The 19318-nt window shown below is 43.7% G+C and overlaps 1 protein-coding gene across 3 annotated transcripts; it reads right to left on the bottom strand.

Annotated features, from left to right (window-relative positions):
• Window positions 1-7005: 7005 nt before the first annotated feature.
• On the bottom strand, window positions 7006-19318 carry PGAP4 (post-GPI attachment to proteins GalNAc transferase 4). 3 transcript variants are annotated; one of them, XM_079332053.1, is made up of 2 exons: window positions 18865-19318; window positions 7006-9961 (listed from the first exon to the last, which is right to left on the bottom strand). In XM_079332053.1, the coding sequence occupies exon 2, from the start codon at window positions 9829-9831 to the stop codon at window positions 8644-8646; it is 1188 nt and encodes a 395-aa protein (XP_079188179.1). In that variant the 5' UTR covers window positions 9832-9961; window positions 18865-19318; the 3' UTR covers window positions 7006-8643. The 3 variants fall into 3 exon arrangements, with proteins under 3 accessions (XP_079188179.1, XP_079188180.1, XP_079188181.1); XM_079332054.1 differs by lacking the exon at window positions 18865-19318 and adding an exon at window positions 18519-18853 and having other exon boundaries at window positions 8612-9961; XM_079332055.1 differs by lacking the exon at window positions 18865-19318 and adding an exon at window positions 10412-10717 and having other exon boundaries at window positions 8612-9961.

Genomic DNA, 19318 nt, shown 5'->3' with positions numbered 1-19318 from the left:
TTGTTCAAGGTCGGTCACTGGCTATCAGACCACCACCAAACATCTCCAATGGGACCTGGTCATGCTCCTGCTGTTCCTCCCCTTTCTCCTCCCCTGTGTATATAAAGCATTCATGCAGTAAAACTGAGATGTTTTACAGTTATTTCAAATTATTCCTCTTCTTTCTAAAACAGACCAAAAAGAACTACAAGAGAAACCATGGGAATTGCTTACAGGTATCTTTAGCACAACTTTATCATTTAGGGTTAGATCTTCTGAAAGCTTATACTTAGGAAACTGCAGGAAGAAAGAGCAGAAAACAAAATGCAGAAACAATGCAACAAATCCTTAACTGGCATGAGCTGGTATCATTCCAGTGGCTTCCTAGGTGTTACACTGCTTTTCCTCACTGGAAAGTCTAACATGGAAACATATTTTCCTTTTCCAGTTAGTATGTAGAAAGGCAAAATGTGATGCTACAGTATCAGGTTTAATGAAAGAGCAAGTTATGATGTCCTGTAACACAGTGTACCTGTGAAATTAATGGCTGTCAGACCACATATACCCACACTGAGATGTACAGCTGCAAGCCAGATTTTCCCCCCAAATCCCACTGAGGTGCCCACCCATATTGCAGTGACATACAAACTTCTCTGGTGCTTAGCAGAATTTTTCAGTGAAAAATACTGATCCTGTATAAACGGTGTATCAACATTGCAGTTTATATGAATCCACACTATAATCATACACCTAGTCTAGGCCTGTGGATTTGATTATTTGCTTCATTTTCTTTCTCCCCATCCTCCAGGCCAGTATTCCTGTAGGGAAGTATAGCACAAAGACTATTGGATAAACATCATACCCTTAGGAAGAACACACTCTGCAACCTTGGACATTGGCACGTTTTTAACACAGAGACCCAGTGTTTACCAGAAGAATGACGTAGTTTCTCCATTTGTTTGGCTCCTGCAGTGACCCCTTTGGCCTTTACATGAACAGGTGAGACACCTGATTTCTCTCCCCACAATAGTGTCTTACTTATGGCGCTTCCTCCTTGAGCCTCTCTTGTGCAGCTGCATGCCAAGGTCAGTGCTTGTAGGAAACATTAGGAACCTGCCAGCCAGCCAGTGAGCAGAGAAACCTCTGAAGGAGCTGACAATGCAGTCCATTTGAAGGCCTTGTACTTGTGTGCCTCTGTTTTCCTCCACGTTGCCCTTCCTGATCCATTCTTTTCTTGCTGAAGGAAGCTGTGGCACATAACATGGACATAAAGCATTCCCTGCTTTACAGTGTTTGCTTTACATTCCATTTCTCCCATTCTAGCAGAGAGACAAACTCCATGGTATATTAAAGTTTCTCTACCACAACAGAGGCATCTAATAGAGATTACAAATACTTTTAAATACGTTATCTAAGATCCTCTTGAGACCAAGAAGATGTCATAATGGTGTTCTTCTTCAAAGTCATATGTTGTTCCTGGTTTGGCTAGAAGCTGACTGAGTAGGGGATTTCTTGGAAGTGTTTTATGCCCAGTTTTATCTGTGATATGGTCTGACAGGCTATTAGAGAAAATCTGTGGGAGTCTTCTTGAAAAAAAGCAGTGTCAAACATTTAGATACGACTTTAAATAGTCCCCTGCAGCACACCTTGCATTCTTAACTCTTCAGAAATACATAGAAGTATTTCCAGATGGATAATTGCTGCCGTGTGCCTTTCCAGGCCTTCCAACCCTTCAATCCAGCACACCAAGCATAGGATTACAGGTTGTCACAGAAACTTTGAGGACAGAGGAGATAAAAAGATGAATGGACAAGATGCTTAATTTTTTTCACCTAATTTAGGAACAGGTGCATTTTCAGGAAAGAATATGGAATGAGCAGTCATAGTAGATGATGTCACTGTAAGGTGTTATTATGCAGACCCATCACACTGACCATACTGTGCAGGAATTACAGTGATATTAAAATGACACTGGAAAAGAGTACGTCCATCACATGTAATCATGCTTTGGCTGTACTTGTGCCTCTTAAAATGAGGTTATAGTAGTATCATTTCTTAAATAATAGTAAGAGGAAAAAGCTTGCATTATGAGTGCTATGCAGTATTCTTGCATTTACCAAACAACTAATGTGGCCCATAAAAAGTACCAAATCACTGTATGCATAAAGTATTCCATAGCAAATTTGGTGTATTATCCAGGCTGTATTTCTGTCTCATTGAGGTAGTGTTGGAAGTCACACCTTTCCAGTGGCAATGAAAGCACAGCTCCCAGAGGGAGTTCAGTTTCAGAGATGGAACCATTCTTCTTCTGCATCCCTGGGGTTCCTCATCCCCCTCTGCCTCTGGCATGAGAAGGAGGACATAGGACAAAGATCCCAGACAAGGATAAAGATAGGGTGAACAAGATGGGAGGTCAGTTGCACTAAACTGACTGAAGAACAGCCACTCTATGTTTTTTGTATTCTTAAAAACAGTTATACAGACTATTGCAATAATTGCTGATACACTTTTTTAATAATTTATAAGAGAAAGGACTACTAGTTGGTTTTGACTTTTGGACGTCTGAAAATTGATTGCTTAAATACATATCTAAATAAATACAATGACTGTGAGTTTTCTGCACAGATTATGGCATTTTTATGTGTTCATGAGAGAGCTGATATAAATGGTCTTGCAATATAAAAAGCTAACCCTAAACATCACTGCAAACATCACTGCAAACAAGATACATAACTAGTTACAGAGCTTAAATGTTCATTGTTGTGCCTTTCATAACATAGAAACAGAAAATGTAGCTAGAAAAGAGATTGCTTTGGTTAAAACACAAGAAATGTGTCACAACATGAATTTTCTATTTGAATGGCTTGGAGATTTTTCTGGTTCAACTTTTTCATCTGGAATTCCCATACAAAACGACAGAAGTATGCATTTAAAAATATTAAGGACCATTGAAAACTGTATTCACATGTGGCACTGGGTCTTAATTTGTGAGTTTACTTTTTGAAATTTGACAATGCACTGGATTTCTGTAGTAGAAGTTAATTTAATTGCTGTCCTTGTTATACCCAGCCTTGCTGTCAAAGGATCTGACAGTTTTAGGTGAAGTCTTGCTGGAAATTAAAATCAACAGAAAGCCTGTTTTAAAGACAATGGATAAAAATATTTTAATTGCTTATGATTTTCCAGATTGTGATTTTTATTGTCTATTGTCTATTTTTATTGTTTCTAGCAGTATAATTCTGATAATTTTTTTTGCTTTTAACTACTCAAATAAACTAGCATTTTAAATAAAAAAAATAGTAAATGGGAAGAGTGATAAATTGTAGAAAGAAAGAATGATTAAAAAGAAATGGATGAAGCAACTTCAGAGATTATATGGTGATGACAAGAAAAAATAAAAATGTACAGCTTCTCTCTGCACTTAAATTACATACTATTTCTGGATGTGGTCAGACCTGTAAAATGGATTGAAATGGAATGGAAAAAAAACACTGGGAGTTGGAAGTATTTCCAGGAATAATATGCATCCACATGAAAAACACCTGGCTTTGTTGCTCCATGAGGCTGCTGCCTGCGTGATGGGGTTGAAGTCTAATCTGAGCAGGCTCGAGCAGACTGGAGTCTGCCTCTCACCTATCTCTCCCCACCGTGCTGGATGTTTCCTGTTTTCTGTACTCTGCAGTCTTGCTTAACCATCTCAAAGTCCAGCTTGTTCATGCCTATCTAATCAGAGGTATTGTTTATTAAGTGGTTTGTTTTCTCCAGTCACCTACAACCCGCAGCCCCAGTATGAGGATCTTGGCTGTTTAACCCCACTGGAAGAAACGCCCCCAGCAGAGTCTGCAGACAAGTACATTCTGAGGACTAGCGGTTGTTGGCCAGAACAGACTCAGACCACCAAGGAGATTGCACAAGGGTTTGCTTTGTTCTGCATTCTGTGCAATTTAAAGCTGGGCTACAACAAACATCATGACTTGGAATGAAAAACAGGCAAGCACGCAACACTGCTGTTATCAAAACACAGATCTTTGCACTGATTTCAATAGTGGGTATAGCAAACAAGGATACAACTTTAAATCGAGGAGCCTGTGGCAACTTTCCTGGGCTGTGAGAAACAGCTGTGACAGGACATGAAGGTAAATGCTGTAATGTCACTGGTCCCTGTGCCTTTCTGTTGACATTTTGTTTTTAAATAAAGCAAGAAGACAAACACTTGGCTTCTATAAAGGGAGACATTTAACTCTTTATTATCTGTTTATCTGAATAGTACATGGTCCCCCCCGCAAAAAGCACAATTAGGTGCTGCATGTTAATATTTGCATTAAGTTTGCAAAATACAAACCACAAAAGATGTCTGAACTGGACCAGCTTGCTGACAGGACCATTTGTAGATGTGGTTTCTGTCAGGAATACTGGACACCGACGCACATTCGAAGCGAAAGTAGGCAAAACTGCCAACGGACTTACAAATAGAACAATAAAATCTAACTCTTCATCAACATTTAAAAATCACTGTTACTCTACAGCTGGGAAAGTGGCATTCCTAGCTTGCCAAAGAAGAACAAAGTCATGGGAAGGGACACTGCTGTTGCTTCATATAGGGTACATGAATAAAATGGCTGATGTGGTGGATTCTCCCAAAGCTGTCAGGACAGGTAATCAGTAGAAATGAAGTTACTCCAGAATGGAGACATGCCGTGAAGAAGCACAGACCACAGAGTATCTCATTCTCTATGCAATTTTGGCAGGTGTGTGTTTAATTGAAGATTAATCAGAGCCACATGTTGGGCCCTGCCATCTGCTGAATTTGGATACAATGTCTGTAAGACTGGTGCTAAAATACACATAATGAAACTCTGACTTTGGGAGAGAAAACTGCTAGTGCCTTTGTAACTACAACTCTCACAGAAAATTACCTTCTTTATTTTGTGAAATATGTACCTTCTTTATACAAAAGTAAGCCAAAATTAGATTCCACCACTCAGAGCTTGATTTTACCTCATGTTCCTGTTAAAATGCCTCAATTTGGATTGGAAACCTGATCTAATAAGACCTGCTTTGAGTGGGGATTCAATCAAAATAACACCTGTGCCAATGCGTGAACATGAGATTATCTTTGTCAAATATGGTAAGGAAAGGTGGATCTGCCAATCAGGAAAACAAACAGTGAGACACAGAAAGAAGAGACTATTAGCAGAGTTTTTATAGAAAGGTTGTTTATTTTGTAGGAATGTTGCTTGTAAATAACTTTATTTAAAAAAACCAAACAAACCCAAACAAAAACAAACAACAAACTAAAAACAAAACAACCAAAAAACCCAAAACCCAACAAAACCCGAAAAAACACCAAAACAATTCAGTCTGTGTGTATCCAGACAAATTGCTGCTGAAATACCCAATCTGGTGATTCACAGCTCCTCACCACAAGAAGGAAGGTTTTTCTCTTCTCTCTTCAAATGTAGTCTTTTCTCTACTGTAGTTAGAAAATCCTCTTGGGCTTCTAATCTAGTAGAGACCTGTCAGTTTATCCCCTATGTTCTGCTGTCATCATGCTTATGTTGGACATGCTTTGGAAACAAATGTAGTTTTTATTTAAGTCAATAACTCCACCTGAACTGTCCTGGACAATAAAACCCTGGGTCCTGCTGACGGCCCATCGAGAAAGACTCCTCTTGTGCAATCAGCAGATGCTGCATTGAAGAATAATCTCCAAACTATTTGGAACACACCAACACCCAAGCAAATACATACTGTTTGTTTCAAAAATAGTCACTAAGTTTGTTTTAAAGTCAAAGAAACCAAGCTCTTAAGATCACATTTCAGAGAGCTAATACCATGATTTGAACTTCTGTAGTCTGAGATGGGGCAACTCAGCACCACTCCCCTCAGAGAAAAGAGGGATAAAGCTTTTGGGTGTTTGGAACTGTGTTTTTAGCCTGAACTGCAGAACAAAATCCAACAGGAATTAAGAATTACTATAGCCTCCCATTCTCTGTTCTGAGGGTGATTTGCACTTCTCTGACTTCTAATTTTTAGTAAAATGTGCAGCACAGAAAAGAAAAACAAGGTTCAATCTGTTTCTGGAAGACTGGAAGGCAGAAGCAGGAGCCCTTTCCTGGGATGTCCCATTGGCAGGATGGGCACTGTGCAAATACCTGAGTAACTCAGAATAGCTCTCTGCAGGCTCAACAAAGCAGCACCTCTGTTGTGAAGGTGAGATGTGCACTTTAGAAAATTGTCGCAGAAGGACATAAAGAATTTATTAATCTGCTTCTTGCACAAAGGATTTTGTTCTCAGATGGTTTATCTGAAATTCTCACACTGGTTCAAGTGAGCCCTCTGCACATTTTATCTCTCATGCCATGAAAATTGTCTTCTAGTTTAGAAAAGGTGCCTCAGATTCATGTTCTTAATTTACAGCTAAGAGGCTCAGTGAAATTACTGACCTCCCCTGGACTTTTCGCATGACAAATAAGGTACTACTGGACAAACAGGAGAATGACTTTGAGACAAATGGATAAATCATTATCCACATCAAAACATTTATCAATTGGATATAGTTAATTTGTTTCTTTTTTAAGGTTCCTTTTTTTCTTTTCCCCTTTTCCTTTTTCCATTCCCTATCCCATTTATTGTACATGGCTGAAAGATTTTCTTTGCAAGAATGAATATGAATAGAACATCATGAAAAGAACAGGGAACTGTCCTGGATTTGTACAGTATAAAGATATAAAAGAGAGAAGAGCAAGCCCACTGCACTGAAATATTCTCATCTGAAGAAACAGAAACTAGTTGTATGCGCAGGCACTTGGTGGAATAAATATACAGTGACACTCAAATCCTGACACCCAGACCCCATTGCAGTGAAGCCAGAGGAGAGATCTGCCCACCTACCAATGTGTGACTACCGTGGCACCTCCAGGGCATTCAGCAGCTGGGAACAAAATGTGGTTTTCCCTGTGTTCTCTGCCAGGAAGAATTGCCTTGCCTTTGGAATGGCATGGAACTCACATACAGTTTTTACTCACTCTAATTTTCAAAGATGTTCTAAAAGTATCCAGCTGATTACTGGAGAGCAGAGCACTGTTGTGGTGCTGTTTCTCAGCTAACCTGCACTGTGCCTTTGTGGTGTGTAACTGATACCCACTGCACTGACAGAGGGAGGGTTGCCATGTTCTTTGGTTTCATCTCTCAGGAGTTTTAGGTATTTCTCACCTACAATCAGACTTGTTAAGAGCTTAAGGCATAAGTCACTTGGGAGAGAGCTAGGAGAAGAAAATTCAAAGCAGAGCCCTTCCATTACCAAAAAGAAAAACCCCAACAACTCCCACTGATTAAACTCAATAAAAATATTTACTTGGTTTATTCTAAAGCAAGGAATATGGTTTTAAAAACAGTTTGACCAAATGCTATCTCTAAGTGAATTTGATTCAAAGCTCAGTAAAGCCAAAGTGGGCTTTTCATCAGATATACCCAATTTTTGCCTGTTTTCATTCAGTGTGAGGTCTCTTGTTATGTGCAAGGTTTTATATTTAACTGTGCCCACAGCCCTGGTGCAAAGTACCTATCCCAGATGCCTAACAACCAGGACACATTGTCACTGTCAGAGGGGCCCCTTGATGTGCTGTGCTATTGTTTCTTTTTCTTATGAACAGACATCTTTGTTTCCTACAGGTATTTTGCTTTCTGCCAGGAGCAGTGAACGAACCACTCCAGCTGAGCTGTGAATTACATGTCCAAAATGAACAAAGATCCTGAACAACAACACACCTTATCTAATCTTTCCTTTGCCTCTGTACTGAGGGAAAGTCAAGGTAAATTCATCTTGAATATCTAAGTTCACTCAGTGGCTGATTATACCTCTTTTAATGCATCCAGTACAATGAGTGATGATTCCACCCAATACAGCAATCATTGTGTACAATGTGTCTCATGTATCAATGAAAATGTGCATTTGTGACCCATCTGTGCAACACCAATGGCTGTGATTCTGTTTTCCTATCCTTACTCTCAGAGGTGACCTTTAATGAAGCAGCAGAGGTTTTGATTTTAAGGCTCTCTGGTTGAAGCAAAAGAAGTGGGAATGGTGGAGGTGCAGATAGGGAGACATGAAAGAGACTTCATAAATTTGAAGTACTTGGGCAGAATTTGTGAGAAAGTTCCTGCAAACCACTTCTGCTTTTGAAGGGTCTGCTCAAAACCACAGCTTTGGAACAGAGACAGGTCAGAGATCAGACTTCAGTAAGGATGGGGAAATAAGGCCTTCCCCTCCTCATTAGCTTGAATTTAAAACATTCACTTTGACCAGCATTTCTGCTGTCCTATGGCAAGGATTTTTGTAACGACTGTTCAGGAGAGTAGACAGGAAAGCTATGCATGTTGGTGTGAGAGCTTTTCTTTGGGAATTGCTAAGGAGAGTGAGCTGGAATCCTTCATTCGCCTCCCAGGTAGTGCATGGCGATTAGTTCCCAAGTTCATATTAAATAGGGTCCCTATGTACATAAGCTGATTATAAGAAAACTTGTACTTTTAGAGAAAATTATTCTTTGTCCATTGTGGGGACACAGGATGCACAGTGCAAGCACAGAATCTGAGTTTGCATACTGCCCCTCTGCCCCACGACAAGTGCCCTGGGTGTTTTTTGAACAGCAAAGCAGAAGCAGCTCATAGCAGTTTTGGGTTGCTCTTCAGTCGGAGGCTGGAGTACATGCCCACGTGCCGCACCAGGTTGGGCTCCAGTACGAAGGCGTTCTCGCCCTTGTTGCGCAGCAGCGAGTAGAGGGCGGTGTCCTTGGCAAAGCCCTGGCGGCAGTGCAGCCCCCGCAGGTATCCCGAGGCCCGGTGGGCGGAGGTGGCAGGGAACAGCATTGCAGGGGTACAGCACTCGCTGGCCGGCATCACATTGTAGAGTGCAGGGTGTAGGCGGCGCAGCTCCAGCCCATAGTGCCGCCCCACCAGCTCTGCCAGGGCCATGCTGTACAGGGCAAAGAACGCCACCAGGCACCAGCTGGGGCCCACCCGCCCCACGGCCCGGCAGTACGCACCGGCCAGCACTGGCCCCAGGAACATGCCCAGCCCCAGCCACTCCAGGATCCTCATGGGCTCAGGGTTGAAGTAGTGCTGGAGCCTCTCAGGATGGTACAGCTTGAAGTAGAGAGCATCTCTGAGGTAGGGCTTGGAGAATCGGGCCGAAAAGAGATGCTGCAAGACAGAAAATATCTCCTCCTCTGGCACAGCGTCATCTTCCACGAGGAGGATGTACTCTGGACTGTACACCAACAGTGACTGCTCGAGACAGAAGACATAGTCCTGCTTCTCCTTCTCAAACTGGTTCAGGCTGGGGTTGGGATTCTCTCCAGTTCTGTCACGACTGACCACAGGAAAGACGCTGCTCATCAGCCTGATGTCCTGATGGTTGCTGGGGTCTGACTCCACATTACAGAGGAGCATGCGGTGCCTCTGGCAACGCACCCCACATTTCTGGAGGAGGCGGTGAAAGTGGGAGGCCACTTGCAAGACGTAGTGGAAATCATTCCGCCTCTGCACAGTGATAATGGTGATCAGCAGCAGGGGCTGGAAGGCATCACTGCCAGAGGCCTCAGAGGCATTTGGCATCTGCATATTCTCAAAGTAATGGAGGGCATCCTGGCCCTCCTGCTGGTTCTGCTCCAGGAACTCCTGGCTCATACGGTTCAGGTGCCAGTGCCGCAGGTAGAAGTAAGAGTGGAGGAGCCGATGGCAGATCAAAGGTGCCAGCACACCAAAAGTCACCACAGTCAGGATGAGGAGATGGATGAAAGGGCTGGGCCAACGGCACCACTTCCCACAGAGCTGCCAGACTCGGTGTAACATATCTGCTGCGGAAGGAGGGCAGTCCTGCACTGCTGATGCCCTCAATCCTTCACTTCCAATGCATCCTTCTCCCTGGACTGCAGGGCACCACTGGTGCCACTGCTGTCAAACCTGCACAGGTTGTCCAAGCCTAGAAAGGAAGAAAAAATGATAGTTACTGCAATAGGAACTGGCAGAGAATTTAGAGACCAGGGGACTAGTCTTTGAGTAAGCCAAAATACAAGGCTACTGTGGAATCCATTGTGATGGAGGCATCACAGAATAGTCCTGGGAGGTTGAGGACAGATGAGCCAAACTTAAGGTTTCAGCAAAGGACCCCTAAGGCCTTTTTAGCATATAGGAGCTCTGATCTAACAAAGCTCAAAATGACTTTTTGTGTTTATTACTGTGCTTCAAACATGTAAGAACAAGCGAGGTTGCAGGATGCAGGATGTGTGGAAATCCCTTTCTGTGTTAAAGGCACAGAACTCAGGTACCCCATCTGGTGACAGTGACATAATAATGTTTAGATCACAGCCACAAAGCAAAGCCAAACCTCTTGTATCTTAGTCCAACACATACTGGAGAGTCAAACGTTTACCTCTTTGGAGGCACACATGCTTCCCTCCTGCTGCTCACACACTTCCAAATGTGGTTTTTTTCACTCTCCTCTCCAGAGTGTGAAGCCATATAACAAAGACCCAATTTCACTGAGGGCCTAATGCTAAGGGTAATGTGTGTGTCTGATTCTCTTAGATGTCTCCTCCTCTCTAGACCCTGTGAAATACATGGACATAGTAACATGAACATTCAATTGAGCCATTGACTCCTACTTCTTATTTAGAAGTATGCAATTTAGAAATATATGCCTTTAATTTTAAACGGAAGTATTCATATAAATATGTAATATTTTTGTATACACATTCACTGTAAGCAAATATCCACCTTCCTATTCACAGAAGTTAGATTTTGACATATCTGTGTTTCTGGCTGTCCTGAACACCTCATAGCCTGCCTAACAAAAGCTTACCCAAAATCAGGGCAGTTAGTCTGTTCAGATGAATTCTCTCATGTCAGTAGTCTCACTTTTAATTCATTCTCCCTTTAATTTCCTATTCCCTCTCCCTGAGTTACTCATGTTCCCCTTACTGAGGTGACTCAAGGTGCACTGGGTGTTCAGTGCAGAGCTTTTCCAATCTTGTCTTCAGCAAGTTCTGATCATCAAATGGTAGTTCCAGACCAAAATGTTATTCTTTGTCCTTTTCTGCACTGTCATCTGAAGCAGCCTAAGCAAAGCAGAGTGAATGATAAAAATCATGGCTTTTCTCCTCTGTCAGAAAAACATATCTTGCTTAAGAAAAGACTTGGAGGACATGAAACAGGGTCTGGCTCTGGGGATAGTTCAGAACTGCCTTATTTTGAAAGGTAACAGATATGCTGTTTCTACCATTAGGAGAACCTTTACCTCTTGCCATATGGGAATGTGACAACCATCTATGAAAGGCCTTTTAACAAGATTAATGCAAAATATACAAGAGTTATTCCAAATGTTTCTTAGAGAGCAGGCAGTTCATGCTGTGAGATCTCTGAGACAGACTGTGGTATCAGTGTTGTGCTCTCTTAGGGTTCAAAATAAGATTTACAGTAATTTAATTGAGAACAGATTTACATGCAGATGCATGAGAATCTGCAGTTTCTTCTCATACAGCTTTCTTCTCCTGTCTGGTTACACAATCCTGTTGCACAAATGCTGTATTGAATTGCATCAGTGAATTTTTTAAAGGCCCTAAAGGTGATGGCTGCACCTCAGCTGGTAGATCCAAGTCCTGAGGATTTAGGATGTGAAGACCTGAAATCCATCAGATGAAAAGATCTGGTATTTAAATGCATTTATTCATCCAAAATCCTAGCTCTTCCAGCTAATCTGTCACAAGCATTAAAAGAACACAGACATGCAGAAACATGTCCCAGCTCACGCTGTTGAGCCTTGTCTTGATACAAGCATCATTGTAGGCACTGTCTCTGAGCCAGCCTCCAAACTTGAATGTGAGGACCACAGTGGGAAAAGGTGATGAAGGAAAATTAGAAGGTAGTTCAGTTCTCAGGGAATAAAGTTTACTTTCCATCTTCTAGCTATTCTGAAGCTCTGAGCTACAAAACCTATGAGCTGGCAATGAGAAGATCTTGGGATATATATTGAAGCACTAGTAATAATCCTTTGAGCATTTCTTCATTAATAATTCTTGGAGCAACCTGGTCTAGTGAGTGGCATCTGGCAGGGAGGTTGGAACCAGCTATTCTTTGAGGTCCTTTCCAATCCAAACCATCCTATGATTCTGTGATGATAATGCTCACCCAAGGAAGCTCCTTCCCTCCCAGCATTTTCTACTGAAGAGGGAAAAATGGTTGTCCTGTTCTTCTTAGTGGCCAGCAAAGCTGGGGAGGCTGCAGCCTCATGAGATGAATAAACAAGTTTTCACTTGACGTCTTGTTCTTCTGCTGCCCATGTTGTTCAAGGATCATGTCCCAGGTCCTTGCAGGTGGACTCACACTGAGTCCAAAGCCCAGCAGTGCTGGGAAAGTGGTGTGGGGACTCCACCTGCTGGTGTCCCAACTCCCGGCTCAGGGAGGGTCGGTGAGGCAGGGCAGGTGAGCACCACCCTCTCTGGAGGTACCTCCTGACTCCAGCTTCCCCTGGAAAAGGACGCAGGACTGGAACCCACCCATGCAGGCCACCGTGTTGTAATTCCAAGCATTATGACTTAACCCTTGCTTCACTTCAACAGTAGCAGAATTCAAGATCTTAGAGATCTTATTCTGGCTCTGCAACTCAAGGTGTCTCAAGAAAGCAGCAATCACACACAAACCTACTGCTGCTCTTCCCATCTGCTGCTGCCTGAGCTGTTCACACTCACACTGACAGCCACACTCTTTGTCACTCTGTCTGCTGAGGAAAAGGCTGTTTTCAATGGGCAGTGCAATAATCACAGAGGCTAAAAATGTTCAGGAGTGTATTAAAGCAGGTCAAATACTGCAATTAATGTGAAAAGCAAGCTGGAGAATCTAGATGAGAGGGGAGAGACTGATCTCCTTCCCAACTTTTGTCTGTAACACTGGGAACCTGAGAATTCAAATTAGAGATAAAAAAATTCTTACTTCTGCAGAAGTGAAGCTTGCTCTTATCTGTAGGATTTGAGTTCAGAATTTCTACTCAGGCTGTTTCCTAGCCATTAGGATACTTCTGACTTCAGAGGAGACACTCTTTTCAGGAGCTTTTTGTATTGCCATTTTCGTTTTTTTCCCCTTCTAGGGGGAAAAAATCTTGTTTGTTTTTCATGCAAGTGACATTTCAGACAAGAAAAAAAAGTTTGAAAAGTGAGAAACAGATCTGGATTTTATAGTGCTTTAAAAACCCCCACTTTATTAAACCTGAATAATAACTACTTTGCAACCATATAAGCACCTGCAGTAGAGAACAGATTTACACATTCTGTGCAGAACTGAGCCATTGCTTAAACCCAACTAGAAGCTGTAGTGTTAAAGAGCTGTAGATTTGGCTTGTTTCTTTTCTTAGATTCTCATGATGAAGGTTCCTTCCAGAAACACCTAATTCCAAGTCTGTATCATATCTTTATTAGTCTCCTACTTACTAGGCTGAATTACACTGTTCAGGAAAACTCATCTGTTTGCACACTGGGAAGAGCAGAAAAATAAGTAATGTACTCTTTGGGGTGCAGAGTACTGTCTGCTGTGCTTGTGCTTTAAAAGAGAAAGCTGATCTGTCTGCTCCACACTCCACAGAGTGGTGTTCCTGGAACAAAGTTTCATGTATGTTTCAAAGCTGCAAATTTTTAGGTTCCTGGATAGCTGATGTAAGAGAGACCATCTGCCTCCTACTTCCTGCACCATGAGATAAGGACACAACTGTACAATTACAATATTAAATTACTACTTTTGGCATATCTACACTTCTTCTCAGCATCAGTGGGAAAAAAATTTCTTTCCCAAACATAAAAAAAATGGATGAAGTAATGTGGTCAGAGTCATAGAATCATCTATCTACAAAAGGATGAAAGAGGGAAACAAAGGCAGACTCTTAGAAAATGTCATGGAAATGTCATGGGCTGTCATAGTCCCAGCTGGGCCATAGCAGTGGTGGGAGTAATGGTGCTCACACAAGGGTACCTTGCATTTGTGTGTCGATCCTACAGCAGCATTCAACTGAAACCTTTGTGTGAAAAGCTTTTCTATGCCGTAGCCAACATCATGCAGATGAGCTGCTGGCTCAGGAGCAGCTCCTCTGCTGATGAACTCTCTCTGACAGAGACACAGTCTTTGTGATGATGTGACAAAATCCTGCTCAAATCTGAGGAAGCTTCCCAAGGCTTCCCAAGGCGCCGTAGAGATCTCCCGTAGCATACAGGCATGCTGACAGGGAATGTACAGATATCTTCAAATACTGGAACCTGAGGTCTCTGCCATGAGCTTATCCCTATTACTGGGCCAGATGGCCAGCTTTTCTCTGCAATTCCTCTTGTTTTCTGACAGCTTTTAGTAGGTCAGGTGCCAGATAATATTTCTGCAATGTGTCTATCCCCCCTTGACAACAGCAGTGTCCAGTAGAAGCCAAGCATCCACAGATCTGATCACTACACTTCCATGCCACTTCCAGGCTTCCTAGAAAATACAAACCATTCCAGCAGAGCTATGCTGCTAAAAACATTCAAAGGAACTTTAATGGTAAGAGACCAGTAGTTGTTCTTTGTATTTTAATGCAGGTACCAAATATATCCCTCACCTCCTCGAGCACTGCTGAAAGCAATGGCTCTTACGTTGGTTATAGATGACGAGTGTAATCCATCCTGTTATCATCAGATAAACCAGGCAAAGGTCAGGGCTGCTGCACTTAATCTCTCAGCTCCCTTAGAACTTTTGTTTCTTATGGTCTGTGTACTAAAGGTGTACTGAAGGTGTAAAACTGTCACAGTTAACAGATCAATGACAGCTTGAAATGTAAGAGAAATTGCTAGAGAGGGGCAGAGGACTTACCCCTTGGCAAAAATTATGTGATGCATGAGATAGAAATTGAAGACACTGCTGTCTTTTTTGATCCCTCAGGGCCTGTCAGTGAACATACAGACCTCTTCTGCCCAAGGAGATGGAATTTAAACACTATTGGAACAGTAAAAATGCACAAATATGCAGGATGTAATTATGTATTAGGTAATACTAGAAACTGCAGAAGTAAATCTTGAACGTAAATTTCATCTTAGGCTGGCTTGCTATTCTCATTGGAATGTAGTTAACTTCTACAGGTTGTTCATAAATCACTTTAAATCCATGATGCACAGTTTGAAAGGTACTGAACTAAGAACGGAAGGACATAGTTGTGGCAGGTGACTTCCCCATTTTATCTGAACTAAGAGGATAAGACTATGCCACAAGTGAAAGAGGCTATGAACTCAATATATATTAATTACATTTATTTCCCCAACTACTGTTGTGTTTCTCATGTATATTAATTTTCTTCTGCCACATAAACCTGAACAGAGCCCATTTCACTTGTCTGCCTCCCTGCAGGACAATCCCATGGGAAAGCAATGCTCCCTCTGTTGCTACCAAGCAGTCAGGTAGATCAGTAAGTAGGAGTGGAGAGCGGCCTGAGAGGAGTTCTGCAAGGTAATAGCTAAACACAGAGACTTAAGGCAATGACTTTGGAGGAGCTGTCTGTGATTTTGCTAGGTGTGACAGGTGGTTGAGGTGCCCCAAGAGAACCAGGGCGTTGTGATCACAAGGTTGCTGCTATCTGTCTATAGACTCATCCACTCAGTCGTCCTGGTGGGGTGGCCTGGAGCAAACTCCCACAATAAAGTCACCTGTCCTGTCTTCCCTTAATCCTGATTTGTCCTCTCTTGGACAACTCCTCATCCACCCCTGGGCAGAGCTCCATTCATTCCAGCTGGTTACTGACACAAAGGGTGACCCCTCCTCATCTCTCCCATCTACCTTTGCCATTCCACCACTGCAGTCCCAGGAGTCACCCCAGCACATTGCCATGATGCCAAGGAACTGGCAGCCCTGCAGGTGTGCCCATGACACCAGCTTCCCGTGTTCATTTCACATGCCTTTGCACATAGGCAGGTAAGTTGGACTCTGATAAAGGCAAAATAGTGGAGTAATAGAAGCAAAAAGGCTGGAATTTCTTTGTGTTGCTATTCCCGTGTTCTCCTGCTGATCTGTGATCTCTCCCCATGTTGTGGGCATCTCTTTCTAGCCTGGCTTTAAACTGAAGGGATTGAAGTTCCCCTCCTGCAGCAACTTTAAATTAAGTCACTCACCAACTTGGCGAACCTGTCACCAAAATTCCCTCTCTATGTCAGAAGGACCCCAGCAGTCCCAACAGGTTTCTCCAAACTCTCCTACGGTCAGACCCCTGACTGTGGTACCAGTCCTGTGACCTTTTGCTGGTTTGCCAGATTTCAAACCCCCTTCTCTTTGACTGGAGAGGTTGGAGAAGAAGCCACCTGTGCTCCAGAAGATGATGAAGGGATTGGAGCATGTCTTCTATGAGAAAAGGCTGAGGGAGCTGGGGCTGCTCAGCCTCGAGAATTGATGGCTGAGAGGGGACCTGATCCATGTCTGTCAGCGTCTGCAGTGAGAGGTCGGGGGATGGACCCATGTGGGGTCCAGCAGTGGGACAAGAGGAACGGCAGGAACTGTTTGGGAAACTCCACCTGAATGTGAGGGAGAACTTCTTCCCTGTGCAGTGACTGAGCACTGAACAGACTGCCCAGAGAGGCTGTGGAGTCTCCCTCACTGGAGATATTTCAGAACCTGGACATAATCCTGTGCAATGGGCCCTGGAACAACCCTGCTGGAGTAGGGAGATGGGACCAGATGACCCAGTGTGCTCCCTTCCAAGCTGCCCTATTCTATGACCGTGCCAGGCCCGTCTTCCCAGGAATTCAGGTGTTTAGGCCATGTTTTACAAGAGCTAAAAGTATCAGCCTGAGCTGGGATTAGACAAAACTGGAGCTGCTGCAGCTGCACCCCAGGACCTACACCAAAGAGGTGTTGGCTACCTCAGTCACTGCTGGCTGTAGATTCCTGTGGTCCCTGCAAGCCCACAGAGCTCTTCTGTGTGGCCTGGTAGAGATCTCCCTGTGTGCTCGGACTTTGCTCAAGAACACTCCTGGAGGCTGAGATGCCCTTACCCAGCACCTGATGTCTATAGTGAGGTAACTCATTTTGCATTAAGCCTAAATGTATGTTGTATGTTCTTGACATTTATATATCCAGCTATAACTTTAGGTGTACAACCGCAGTAAGTAGCAGAGTCTAATCATGGTTTAAATCATTGTTGAAATCAGAAACTAAAAACATGGTTCAATTACCATTTCATTACAGCTTAATTACTAATAATTGTTAAATCATTGTTAAATTATAATTTGATTATTCCTTAATCACCACTTGCAATTTATTTATCATTAAATATCATCTGATCATCATCTAATCATTGATAAAACCTCTCTGTTATCCCCAAAATGATGAATTCTCTTAAAAATTCACCTGTGACAGTAGAGTTGTGGTTGTATGAATGGGGGCAGAGGGAGAGAAAAGGAAACAGGTGCAGTGATGGCTGTTAACACTGCAGATGTTGTAGCTTTACAGTTGTTTATGACTGTGAAGAACAAAGTACAGGAATAAGGTAATAGAATATTTGTGAACAAGGGCCTTTGATGACAAAGCTGTAAATTACAGCTGTGACAGGTCTATGTAACAATCAAAATGTAAAACTGTACAAGGCAACAACCAGAGCATTGTGATTCAAACTTCTGAAAGAAAAATGTTAGTCATATTGATAAAAAGCATTCCTCTTTGCAGAGACTCTCTACTACTATTAAACTACAGATTTCCCTCTATTCACCACTTGTGCCTGAGGAATATACACCCTTTCCTTCCCCTCCCCCCACAACGTATGAACCAGTGTTTATTCTGCATAGCAAGTCATGGTGAACGGAATGCCCTGGTTCTGGGGGAACCTGATGATCTGCTTGAGCCCCAAGGGGAGAAAATGAGGTAAATGCAGGAGATGAAAAATTATCCGTGGTATAATTATAATTCTGTCCCTTGTTGGACAGATAAAAAAGCTGCAGATTTCACATGTGCAGGAGGATGCTTCTCCTGGTTTCTGTGCTTGCAAGTGCATGCTGAACCTGATGTGCCCTATTGGTTGTACATAAATGGTTTTCTCAGTGACTGCAGGAGAAAAGCCAGACCAAGAATCTGTAGAGTACATCAGCATAGTTTCATTTTTTGCTGCATCACAGAACAACTGCAGATTTCCTCAGCAGCCTTTGATTCTAAATGTCAGCGACTTCGGCCATTGGGTTTTTCAAGTGCTTCTCATTCCCTTCGGGAGAGCTGCCAGGTAGCACAAGGTGACCCGTAAAGCACCGGGATTAATAGCAGTTACCTCAGTGATGATGGTCAAAGAGGAGAGGGCGTTAGATAAGAAAAGCTGATCCCACCTCCACCCTGCCCTCCTTGAAGGACGGCAAACACAGAGGGCATTTCAGTGTGCCGGGATTTCAGACCAGAGAGATTATAGCCACGCTTCTACCTCGGGCGAGGGCTCCTCTGGGTGGCACCAAGCACAGGGAAGAAGCCGGCTGGCTTTTCCCCGTTCCCTTAAAAGTTCCATTCACCTTCCCTAAGGGAAGGGACGTTTTTTGATGCCCGGCCAGGCTCTGGCCACTCGTCCTCTCGCTCGTCACCATGTACAAGCATATCCCCGGAGCAAGCACAGAAACATCTCCTCCATCCCTGGAGGATTTCCACTTCCCTGCTGGCTCGGGCGCCGCAAACACAGCAGCCAAGCCCAGCCCTGATGAGCAGTTGTGGTTACTCATCAGCCATAACTTCGTGGCCCCCCCTTTCCCTGCTCTCCCAGCCTCGGTGCACTTCCCCTTTATCCTCCAAGGGTAGGGGAAGCATCCCCCGGGACAACCCGATTCCAGCGGGCGATTTCCCCGATCCGAGGGGCAGAGTTACCCGATCCGCTGGGCAGCCCCGCGCGGTCGCTCCCGTTTCCCTCCCTCCCGCAGCTCCGCTCCCACCGGAATCCTGCTCTCGGCGTGTGCTTCACTTCTCTTCCGCGAATTTCTCTCCTCCCTCTCGGGCGCTGAGGGTGGGATTAAAGGCATCAAAGACCAAACATGTGACTCCGCCAGTAAAGGGATGCTCAAGAAAGGAGAGGAAGGGGAGACGCCGGAAGGGATCACCGTACATCAGGGAGGGGACCGGTCCCTGGAAGCAGATTCAGGAGTAAATCCCTAGCCCCAGGAGGACGCCCGGGGCAGAGGCGGCTGCGCAGCCGGACCTCCTCATTCCTGCTCTGCGGTGCCCGAACGCTCCACCAGGAGCGGCGGGACAACCGCAGGGGCAGCGCAGCTCCCCCAGCCCTCCTCAGCCGGGGTATCACTTCTGCTCGGGGTCACCACAGCCG

Source organism: Erithacus rubecula (genome assembly GCF_903797595.1).
Source record: "Erithacus rubecula genome assembly, contig: scaffold_143_arrow_ctg1, whole genome shotgun sequence".
Taxonomy (NCBI): domain Eukaryota; kingdom Metazoa; phylum Chordata; class Aves; order Passeriformes; family Muscicapidae; genus Erithacus; species Erithacus rubecula.
Note: the sequence above shows the minus strand (reverse complement) of the source record. Positions and strands in the feature narration are given on the sequence as shown.

Excerpts from the sequence above, each read along its gene's own strand:
- PGAP4 (XM_079332053.1), bottom strand. The coding sequence starts at position 9,831 with ATGTTACACCGAGTCTGGCAGCTCTGTGGGAAGTGGTGCCGTTGGCCC.